The sequence below is a fragment of the Loxodonta africana genome, chromosome 9, assembly GCF_030014295.1.
Source record: "Loxodonta africana isolate mLoxAfr1 chromosome 9, mLoxAfr1.hap2, whole genome shotgun sequence".
Taxonomy (NCBI): Eukaryota; Metazoa; Chordata; class Mammalia; order Proboscidea; family Elephantidae; genus Loxodonta; species Loxodonta africana.
In genome coordinates this window covers 53,800,649-53,813,064 of record NC_087350.1, presented here as the reverse complement: position 1 = coordinate 53,813,064, position 12,416 = coordinate 53,800,649, and the positions used below count along the sequence as shown (strand labels likewise).

At 41.5% G+C, this 12,416-nt stretch overlaps 1 protein-coding gene across 1 annotated transcript; it reads right to left on the bottom strand.

The window, feature by feature from the left end:
- Positions 1–7,744: 7,744 nt before the first annotated feature.
- LOC111749828 (olfactory receptor 1J4-like) lies at positions 7,745–9,211 on the bottom strand. The gene has a single exon (XM_023544962.2). It carries the CDS (start codon positions 8,792–8,794, stop codon positions 7,787–7,789), a length of 1,008 nt encoding a protein of 335 aa, XP_023400730.2. The 5' UTR covers positions 8,795–9,211; the 3' UTR covers positions 7,745–7,786.
- Between the last annotated feature and the right edge of the window lie 3,205 nt (positions 9,212–12,416).

Here is a 12,416-nt window from a genome sequence, read left to right as displayed (position 1 = left end):
GCCCCTTCACACCCCATGTAGCCAACACCCTACGGTCCCTATATAGGTTACTGAAGAAAGGAAGTGAGACTGAAAGAAAGAGGAACAAAAAGATTGGGTGAGAAAGTGATACGGGGGGCTAGAGGCAAAGAGTATGAGTGAGTGAGAGACAGGGAGAGAGGATTGGAGAGAGAGAGAGAGAGAGAAGGTGAGACTGGAAAGAGTTCTAGAAAGTGAGGGTATGAGAAGAAGAGAGAGCCCATAAGATAAGAGAATGTAAAGAAAGGAACTGAGTGAGATTGAGAAACAAAAGAGGGGGCAGTGTGTGAGACACTCCGCTCTATTACTTGGCTTCTACCCTTTTTGGGCCCTCTAGTTGCTATACTTCTACTTCTGATTTTTGAACCTTGTCCCCTCAAGCTTGTGATAAAGTTTGTGTACTCTAGGTTACAATTCCAAGATGATGCAGGGTTTCCAGCCCATTCCTGAGAGTGGGACCGACGGCCCTTACAGGGCTTTAGAATAGACAGATTTTTACGTGACTAGACAGACCAGTGCCGCTTGACAGCTTGAAAAATTTACAGTAGAATGACCTTCGCCCCTATTCCATTTAAGATTAAAGGGACCAGTATAGAGGAGGGAATGAAGCAGGCAGTCATGAAAGAGTTATTAAGGGTTATTAACCATCCCATAATAGTTGTTTTTCAGAAAAGTCTACTCTTGCTACATTTTTGTGACAACTTTTACAGCACTTCACCATGATTGGTCAAATCCCCAGGTTTCTTGTCTTCTCCTGGCAGGAGGCTGAGGCACACTGACTCCGAATCTACCTGCTACATGATATTCCTGGTGTGGAAGTAGCAAGCTGTTGCCATTTTTCAGGGCTGCGCACAGTATTTTTAGAGATGTGCACAAAAACCGATTCTCTAAAATTATGTAGACTATGCAAGCATCGAAAGAATGAAGATTCTCCCCTCACTGTTCGTGCATATGTATGTCACTCCCTATAAAAGGACCAAATCTGCCCTGGTTCAGGGAGCTGGCAGCCTTAGGTCACGAGACCCTGCCTGTTTCCCAGTTTGCAAACTGTGAATAAACCTTTCTGTTCTTCCAGCCTTGTGTCTGGCTGACTTCAATTCACTAGTCTGCTTGAGAAGAACCTATTAGTTGATGGGTTCAGCTCCTTCTATAACCAGAAGTTTTCTCCTGGGTCTTAGCCCTGTTGGTAAGTGGGGATCTTCACGCCCATTATTCTGGTCCTTGTAAACAGACATGGAAGGTGCTAAAGATCTTTAGGCCACAGAGGCGTAAGAACAAAGGCGAGGACTCAGGTAGCAGCATGGACCACTAGGAACTGGCACAGATCACAGCAAGGCTGGGAACCACCACTTGACTTAGATATATGTGTCTAGAATGTATATGTGTACATGCATGTGTGCTTGTGTTGCTTGTATAACCACGTATTTTTAGTGGGTAACTGACTCACACACTGTTTTCTCCTTGGAAATGTATACATTTGCACTGTCTAATATAGTATAGTATAGCATAGTGTAGCATAGTACAGTACAGTACAGTAAACTCTAAAAAAGAGTACAGTATAGTATAGTAAATAGAGTCAGAATCGACTCGACGGCAGTGGGGTTTTTTTTTTGTGTTTTTTAATATAATAGCCACCAGTCATATGTGGCCATATATATTAAAATTATTTTAAAATTAAATAAAATAAAAAATTTGGTTCTTCAGTTGCAGTAGTAACATTTCAAGCACTCAGTAGTCACATAAGGCTAGTGGCTGACATATTGGACAGTGCAGATATAGAACATTGCCATTATTGCAGACAGTCTATGGAACAGTGCTTGTTTAGACTGTACCAGTACCCATTGCTGTCAAGTCGATTGTGACTCATAGGGACCCTATAGGACAGAGTAGAACTGCCCCATAGTGTTTCCAAGACTGTACATCTTTATTTAAACATACTGCCACATCTTTCTCCTGCGGAATAGCTGGGGGTCTGAATCGCTGACCTTTTGGTTAGCAGCCAAGCTCTTAACCAATGTACTACCAAGGCTCCTTAAATAGATCGTTTCTAGAGGGCTAGATATCTCATGCCGGTATGTGCATGTATTCTTGCATAGGTGTGTGTGTTGCTTTTTAAATGTTATTGGTAGCATGTATCAGGACTTCGTTTTGCCTTATGGCTGAGTAATATTCCATTGCATGTATGTACCACATTTTGCTTATTCATTCGTCTACTTATGGGGATTGTTTCCACCTTTTGGCTGCAACATGAATGAACCTTGAAAACATTATGCTGAGTGAAATAACTTAGTCACAAAAGTCAAGTTTGTATGATTGCACTTATATGAAATTTCTAGAATAGACCAAAGTTTATTAGTAGTTACCAGGGGCAGGAGGGGAGGGGAAAAGTGAAGTCATTGCTTAGGGGGCTCTAAACTTCTATTAAAGGTTTCAGAAAAGTTTGGGAATATATAGTGGTAATGGCTGTGTAACATGATGAATGTGGTTAAACACAGAATTGTACATGTAAAAAATGCTGAAATGTCAAATGTTCTTTTATATATATATAAATTTACCACAATTAAAAAGCAAATTATTTGTGTTATGTTTGATTGCATTTGATTCTCAGTGCGTGTAGTGAAATGAAATGTGCGTCTCTGTGTGTGTGTGTGTGTGTGTGGTATGTGAATTGTCTGGGTGATGGTGTGGTATTTGTGGTTTTTGAGTTGTGTGTGACAGAGTGTTTTATTTAACAGTTGTATGTAAATTGATGTGAAATCCTTGCAAGCCTTTTTTCAAATAGGTCATAGAGGGCTGAAAATCAGCACCTAGGGTTTATTTATTTTGGTGACACTGTGTGTGACTCTATGTGTGTGTTTGTGTATATCACATTCACATTAAATGCATAGAAGAACAGATGGAGCTGAATGTGTGACATAGCAATACACGTGTGCATTTGACCTGGTGAAACAGTCTCACAGCCTGATGCTTCTCTTGTCTCTGCTTTAGGCAGAAACGGGCAGCTTGAAGCATAGTCCTCTTTATACTAACTAGGTGGCAGTTTATCCACATGAGTTGAAGTTTCCTGAAGTCCCCTGGGTCTTCACTGACCTTCAACATTTCCCATATTTCTACTTTTGAGAACATGGTGTAGTCAATTTTGGAATCGAGTTGAAACACTGCGAACTTTGATATAACTTCCCAGTCCTACGGCATCTGCAAGGTCTCAATACTCTGGGTGGATCACTAGGCAAATTCTCATATCACTCACTCTCTACGTATACTCAGAACTCAGTTGTTTGGAAGCAATGAAGATGAATGGTGTCTTAGTTATCTAGTGCTGCTATAACAGAAATTCCACAAGTGGATGGTTTTAACAAAGAGAAATTTATTTCCTCACAGTAAAGTAGGTAGGCTGAGTCTAAACTCAGGGTATCAGCCCAGGGAAGACCATCTCTCTGTCTGCGTTCTCATCAATCTTGCCCCAGACTAGGAGCTTCTCCAGGTGGGGACCCTGGGTCCAAAGGATGCTCTCTGCTCCCACCACTGCTTTATTGATGGTATGAGGTCCTCCTGTCTCCCTACTCACTTCCCTCTTTTAGATGTCAAAAGAGATTGCTTCAAGACACAATACAATCTTATAGATTGAGTCCTGCTTCACTAACACAAGGGCCACCCAACCCCCTCATTAACATCATAGAGGAAGGATTTACAACATATAGGAAAATCACACAATACCAGGAATCCTGGCCCAGCCAAAATGATACATTTTGTGGGGGACATAATTCAATTCATGACAGATGGGGATACAGATACGAAGAAGAGTATTTATTGGCAAATTGATTAAAATGTAGGGTAGTCAAGGGCTGTGGAGGCATTAACTCACAGGGGTCATGGTCTAGGTTTTTGAAGCTTCCCTGAATATCGGAGAGATCACAGAAGTATGCAGATTTCAGGTACCCACTTGATTTTGATTGATGGCCTCATTATATATTTATTATCTTTAGTTCCTGAAGTGTGATCTTGGTCACTCATTCTGCCAAAATAATAAGAGTTAATGCTTTTAGAACTTACTTTCCGAAAGGCGTGTTCTAAACATATTACATGTATTAGTTTATTTAATCATTCCAGTAATGCTGTGTGTGTGTGTGTGTGTGTGTGTGTGTGTGTGTGTTAGAGACAGAGAGAAAGTATTTGGGATAATGTCACATAACTTGTAAGTTGTAATGGCAAGAATCAGGCATAAGCACACAGCACTCTTGTTGAAGAACCATGCTCTAAATCAGAACTCTATGAGATTGTTCATTAGAATGCGAGCTTCCAGAAGAAAGGAACTCTGTCTTATTTACTACTTTCTCTTTAGTGCCTATCATAATGTCTCTTACATGTTTGGAAGAAACGAATCAATTGTCTCTGGTTTCCATTGAAGAATCTGATGTCTTTCCATGACCAGTCTGAATGAAGCACCAATATGTGAGCAAAATGCAGATATTTGTCTGAAGACAGAGTCACTTGGAGAAAGTATGTGAACACACAGTAAGGACTATGCTCAGTGTTTCTGAGTTCCTGACTTTTCCCATTTCACTCCATTCCCAGATACAGAAGAGCATCATGAGATGGGAGAACCAGAGCAGTGTGTCTAAATTCCTCCTCTTGGGGCTCCCCAGCAGGCCAGAACAGCAGGCCATGTTCTTCGCCTTGTTTCTGAGGATGTACCTCACCACGATACTGGGAAACCTGCTCATTATCCTGCTCATCAGGCTTGGCTCTTGCCTCCACACCCCCATGTACTTCTTTTTTTCAGCTACTTGACCCTCACTGATGTCTCCTTTTCATCTGTCACCATCCCAAAGATGCTGATGAATATGCAGACTCATATTCATCACCTATCCAGCATGTATTTCGCAGATGTATTTTTATATGCTTTTTGGTGGTGTTGATGACTTCCTTTTTGCAGTGATGGCATATGACAAGTATGTGGTCATCTGTCACCTTCTACATTACACCACCATCATGAGGAAGGAGCTGTGTGTCCTGCTGGTGGCTGGTGCCTGAACACTCTCCACTGGAAGTGCCCTATTGCACACCCTTCTCCTGGCCCAGCTGTCCTTCTGTGCTGACAACACCATCAGCCCACTTTTTCTCTCGTTTTCCCAGGTAGGTAATAATTATCGCAAAATTTAAGTAAGATAATGTGATACTTTCAGATGGCTTCCCAATTCATTCGGAGTAAAAACAAAAAACTGCACTAAGGCCTTAAATGTACTACAAATCTGGTCTCCTGATATATCTCAACTTATCATCTACTATCTCCCTCTCACTTGGCCCATTCAGCTGCAGAGGACCCTTGATGTTTCCAGAACAGGCCTGAAGCTTTCATTTCAGAGTGTTAGCAATTGCTGCTCCTCATGCCCGGAATGATTTCCACCTGTCCTTCATAACCCCATGGCTCACTTACCTGTCCTCACTCAAGTCTTTGCTTACATGTTACCTTTCCAATGAGCTCTACTGGGACCACACGTTTTAAAATTACAAACCTCAGCCCCAGCGCTCTTGCTCCCCTTTCGATGTTCCTTTTTTCATAGCTGTTTTTGCCTACTGTCTTAAACTGGGTTCTCTAGTGAAGCAAAACCAGTGAAGCATTGTATGTAGAAAGAGAGAGAGAAAGAGAGAGATTTAACTCAAGGAAATGGCTCATACAATTGTAGAGGCTGGCAAGTTCCTAGTCTATGGGTCAGGTATCAGGTTGGAGGCTTCTCCTGACTCATGTAGCTGCACTGGCTGACAAATCCAAGATTGGCAGGCTAGATGGCAGGCCACTGGCTCACAGGCAGTGGAAGCTGATGAATCTCAAAGTAATCAGGCAATATGGCAGGCCACTGGCTCAAGTCCCAAGAACCAGAGGTCAGATGATGATGAGCTGGATGCAGGATTCAAAGCAAGCAAAATCCAGTGAGCTTTGCCAGAAGGTTCATATATATTGGATGCAGGCCACACCCTCAGGGAAACTACCCTTACAATTGATTGGCTGATCACATCATGGCGGTGATTACCTTATGTCACAAAATGAAGGGTAACTGTATCATTACATAACTGCCAAGCCACAGAGAATTGTGGCCCAGCCAGGTTAACACACAACCTTAACCATCATACCTACTAACAAAACTTAGAATTTACTTATTTACGTCAGAAACAAAAATTCTTCTGCTTGTAGAGCTTACATTTCAGTACAGAGAAATAAAAGAAAATGAAATACGTAAGTAAAGTTTATGGTGTGTTAGAAGGTTAAAAGGTGATATGAAGACTAAGGTGCGCCTGACCCAAGTCATGGCATTTTCAATCTCATCATATGCATGTGAAAGCTGGACAATGAATAAGGAAGACAGAAGAAGGATTAACACCTTTGAATTGTGGTGTTGGTGAAGAATATTGAATATATCGCAGATTGCCAAAAGAATGAACAAATCTGGCTTGGAAGAAGTACAACCAGAATGTTCCTTAGAAACAAGGATGGTAAGACTGTGTCTTACATACTTTGGACATGTTGTCAGGAGGGATCAGTTCCTGGAGAAGGACATCATGCTTGGTAAAGTACAGGGTCAGTGGAAAAGAGAAAGACCCTCAATGAGGTGGATAGACACAGTGGCTGCAACAATGGCCTCGAGCATAGCAATGATTGTAAGGATGGCACAGAACAGGGCAATGTTTCGTTCTGTAGTGCATAGGGTCACTATGAGTTGGAACCCACTCAACGGCACCTAACAACAAGAACATTAATCAGGTCAATATAGGTTGACCTTACCACAAAAATTCAACTTACAGAAAAAAAAAATTATTCTTCGTACAATGGGGAAATTTGCAATTGGGCTGACTGCTCTGTGATCTCCTATTAAGTTCTTGCCACAGGCAAAATCAAATTAAAGTTTATTTAGGTTTTAGAAAGCCATCAAAAGAACTTTGTTAACTGGCTACTGCATTAAGAAGGCAAGCATTCTGGGTTTTACTGAAATTTATATTAGAAACTTTACTAAATATGCATAGCTCTGGAAAACAATAGATAAAAAAGAGAAATGAGATTACTGCTATCTCATTCACTTCTATAAATTAAAACTGTAAGTTACCATTAAAAACCATACCACCTATTGTTGAAGAGTTGTCGGTTTTTTAATGGTCAAAACAATGTTCCACAAAACTTAAACAGAGTCCATTTAAAGGCCCAAATATTAATTTTATTATGTAGAGAAAGAGCTGTCATATCACGTTTGAGAATTCTTACCATCTACTGGTAGAAACTTAGGGAGTGAGAAGGTACAGCTTAGTCTAAAGTACAATCACATTTCATACCTCTAATCTTAGCCTAAAATAACCATGTGGCACAATTGGTTTTCTCTTTAAAAAGGAAACATAATCCTGGTGTCATGTGTTCCTTTTGAGAGAGATGGTTGGTATATGTTTTCTTATCTTATCAAACCTTTTGTAACTCTTCAGGAATAAGGCAATAGTGTGACCTATTCAGAACAATCAATTGCATACCCGACTAATAAGAACTTTGGAGTTTTGAAGCTGACAAAGATGAATGGGTGCTATACTCAATGCCATATGTAGGGTTATAGAAGAATAAATGGGCAACATACATAACTAAAGTGAAAGGGATTAGGTCCAAGAGCATAGCTTCCCACCAAAGTACAGTTAGAAAGGTACTAGAGAAAAGGGTGGTCCACATACAATTTTTCAAAAAGCCGTCTCTAACAGGGTCAGTGGGTGAAGTAAGAATATCATCAGGTGATTTTCACTTGAAGAAAAGGATAACATTTCTGAAAAGTATCCCCAGAGCCAATTTCATGTCTCTGTTCCTTAGGCTATAGATGAAGGGATTCAACATGGGGGTCACTACTGTATACATTAGTGAGAAAATCATGTCTTTCTCATTGGAGTTGTTAGATGAGGGGGAAAAGTACAGTGCCACGATTGTTCCATAAAATAGAGACACTACAGAGAGGTGGGAGCCACAGGTGGACAAAGCTTTGCAGATACCTTTGGTAGAAGGGACCCTCAAGATAGAGGCCACAATGCGGCCATAAGAGAGCAGGATGCCACTCAATGGGAGGATGATAACCCCAGCCCCTGTGGTCAATATGACCAGCTCATTGAGAGAAGTGTTTGAGCAGGAAAGCTTGAGTAGGATGGAGAGACTACAGAAAAAGTGTGGGATGGTGTTGTCAGCACAGAAGGACAGCTGGGCCAGGAGAAGCGTGTGCAAGAGGGCACTGCCGCAAGAGAGTATCCAGGAGCCAGCTATCAACAAGACACAGAACTCTTTCTTCATGATGGAGGTGTAATGTAGAGGATGACAGATGGCCGCATATCTGTCATATGCCATCTCTCCAAGAAGGAAATTATCAACACCACCAAAAAGCATATAAAAATACATCTGTGAAATACAGTCTGGATAGGAGATGAATAGGTGTTGAGTCTGCATATTCATAAGCATCTTCGGGACAGTGACAGATGAAAAGGAGATGTCAGTGAGGGCCAAGTGGCTGAGGAAGAAGTACATGGGGGTGTGGAGGCGAGAGTCCAGTCTGATAAGCAGGATAATGAGCAGGTTCCCTAGTATCGTGGTGAGGTACATGCTCAGGAACAGGGCAAAGAACATGGCCTGCTGCTCCCGCTGGATGGGGAGCCCCAGGAGGAGGAATTCAGACACACTGCTCTCATTCTCCCACCTCATGATGCTCTTCTGTATCTGGGAATGGAGTGAAATGGGAAATGACAAGAACTTAGAAATGCTGAGCATAGCCGTTATTGTGTGGTCACATGCTTTCTCAATTGACTCTGTCAATCTTCAGACAAATCTCTTTGCATTTCACTCACATATTGGTACTTCATTCAGACTGGTCATGGGAAGACATTAGACTCTTCAGTGGAAACCAGGGACAATTGATTCATTTTTTTTCCAAACATGTGAGAGACATTATGATAGGCACTAAGGAGAGAGCACTAAATAAGACAGAATTCCTTTCTTCTGGAAGCTCACATTCTAGTGAACACCCTCATAGAGTCCAGATTTAGAGCATGGTTCTTCAACCAGACTGCCGTGTGCCTGTGTCTGATTCCTGCCTTTACAATTTACTAGTTATATGACATTGTTCCAAACGCATACTCTCTCTCTTTAATACACACACACACACCATCATTGGGATAGTTAAATGAACAAATACATGTAATATGCTTAGAACATGCCCTTCACAAAGTAAGTACTCAAAGCATTAACTCTTATGAGTGACTGAGTTCACACTTCAGGAACTAAAGATTATAAATATATGTGGAGGCTGTCAATCAAAATCAAGTGGCTTCCTGAAATTTGTATACCCCTGTGGTTTCTCCCACATTCAGGGAAGTTTTGAAGACCTATACCATAAAATACCATAGCCCCTGTGAATTAATGCACCCACAGGCCTTGACTATCCTACATTTTAATAAATTTGCCAATAAATATTCTTCTTCGTATCTGTCATTCTCTCTCTCTCCTCATCCATCACCACTCCTTCCAAAAGGCTGAGTTCTGAGCATGCATAGGGAGTGAGAGATATGAGAATTTGCCCAGCGATCCACCAGAGTATCGAGATCTTGCAGATGCTGTAGGACCGGGAAGTTATATCAAATTTCACAGTGTTCTGACGAGATTGCAAAATTGACTACACCATATTCTCAAAAGTAGAAATATGGGAGTTGTTGAAGGTCAGTGAAGACCTGGAGAATTTCGGGGGTCTTCAAATCACATGAATAAACTGCCACCTACTTGGTAGAAAGAGGTCTAGACTTCAAGCTGCCTGCTTGTGTCTAAAGCAGAGACAAGAGGAGAGTTAGGCTGAGAGTCTGTTTCATGGGGTCAAAAGCAAACATGTATTGCTATGTCACACATTCAGCTCCCCCTGTTCTATACGCATTCAATGTGAATGTGCCATACACAAAAACATACACATACAGTCACACACAGTGTCAATGAAGCAAACAAAACCAAGGTGCTGATTTTCAGCCTTCTATGAACTATTCTCATCCTAGCTGAAAAGTGTAGAGACCTACAAGGATTTTACATCAATTTACATACAACTGTTAAATGAAACACTCTGTCACACACAACTGAAAAACCACAAACACCACACCCAGACAACTCACACACCATACACACACATCACTACACACACTGAGAATCAAAGGCAGTTAAACATAACACACAAATAACTTATACTTTATTTGTGGCAAATATATATATATATATACACACATATATGTATACACACATATACACATACATATAAAAGAGAATATTTGCCATTTCAGCATTTTTTACATGTACAATTCTGTGGTTAACTACATTCATCATGTTACGCAGCCATTAGCACTATATATTCCCAAGTTTTTCTACCACCTTTTACAGAAGTTTAGTGAGCTCTAAGCAATGACTTCACTTTTCTCTTCCCCTCCCGCCCCGGTAGCCACTAATAAACTTTGGTCTATTCTAGAGATTTCATATAAGTGCAACCATACAACATTTGCCCCTTTGTGAGTGACTTAGTTCAGTCAGCATGACGTTTTCAAGGTTTATCCATGTTGTAGCCCAAAGGCAGAAACAATGCCCATCAGTAGATGAATGAATAAGCAAAATGTGGTACGTACACACAATGGAGTATTACTCAGCCATAAAGAGAAATGAAGTCCTGATACAGGCTACAAGTAACATTTAAAAAGCAACACACACATCAATACAAGAACACACAATAATACATGCACACATTGTCAAGAGATTTCTAGCCCTCTAGAAACGGTCTATACAAGGTGCCTTGGTGGTGCAGTTGTTAAGAGCTCAACTGCTAACCGAAATGTCAGAGATTCGAATCCACCAGCTGTTCTGCAGAAGAAAGATGTGACAGTCGGCTTCCATAAAGATTTACAGCCTTGGAAACTCTACGGGGCAGTTCTACTCTGTCCTATAGTGTCTATCTGTGTTGGTATCGACTTAACAGTAATGGATATGAGTGTGGTTCCATAGGACTTTCTGCAATAATGGAAAAGCTCTGTATCTGCACTGTCCAATATGACCACCACTAGTCTTATGTGACTATTGAGCACTTGAAATGTGACTACTGCAACTGAAGAACCAAATTTTTTATTTTATTTAATTTTAACATATATGGCCACATATGACTGGTGGCTAATATACTAAAAACAGTGCAAATATATACATTTCCAAGGAGAGAACAGTGCGTGAGTCAGTTACCCACTAAAAATATGTGGTTATACAAGCAACACAAACACACATGCATATATACACATACATTCTAGACACACATATCTAAGTCAAGTGATGGTTCCCAACCTTGCCGTGATCTGTTCCAATCCTTAGTGGCTCAAGCTGCTACCTGAGTCCCTGCATTTGTTTTTGTGCCTCTGTGGCCTAAGGATCTTTAGCACCTTCCATGTCTGTTTACAAGCACCAGAATAATGGGCATGAAGATTCCCGCTTACCAATAGGATTAAGTAAGACTCAGGGGGAAAGCTGGTTAGAGAAGGAGCCAACAGGATTAATTGCCCAATTTTCTGCCTTCCTCTTGAGATGTATCCAGTGCAGGGGCCAAAGGGGCTGAGTCACTAAGTGTCCCTAATGTCAGTGACATGTTGGGCTCCCCTTTGCCAGGTCATTGGGAGCAGTAGTGGCCAGGGACAGCCTGGGCCTCTGAAGGAAACACAGCATTGGAGTTGTGTCTCCATATGCCACCAAATGGACTGGGGCAAGACTCAGCCCTTGCAGACTCCCACACCACAGACCCTAACCTCCATTAGAGCACAAATTCTACTGCTCTTTGAGAACTTGCAGGCCTCTCCACTCCCTTGAGATGCCATGCAGGGCAGGGGCTGAGGCTTGTTCCAGAGATGGTATAGCAGAGGGATTGATCCCAAGGGCATAAATATACACTGTCCAGAGGTCAATACCTGTTCTAACACTTGCTCATTTACTGATTTTTAAAGATTTCTCCCCTAAACTGGAAGTCTCTGCAGGACAGGAATCTTGCCTTATTCAAGAGTAATTGGGTCTAAGCTCTGACATTTAGTAGCACTGTGCTCACCAGCAGTTTAAGTGAATTCCCAGGGTCCTGGCTTTCACAGCTGTACAATCAGCATAACAATAGCAGCAGCCTCATTAGACTAGTGTGAAGATTAAATAGAATAACGCAGACAAATGCGTGGCAGCCATGGAGTTACCTTCAAGACAGCCTACTGCAGGGAGCGTGGCTGACTGACAGTTCCGGATGCCACAACTGTGGATCCACTGCAGTGTTTATGCTGAAGCCACACTTACTCAGTCAGTGAATAAGACAGCAGTGTTACAACACTGGGCCACTTCTGCCCAATGTAAC

Bases quoted from the DNA above. Each gene is read 5' to 3' on its own strand.
- LOC111749828 (XM_023544962.2), bottom strand. From the start codon at position 8,794: ATGCTCAGCATTTCTAAGTTCTTGTCATTTCCCATTTCACTCCATTCC.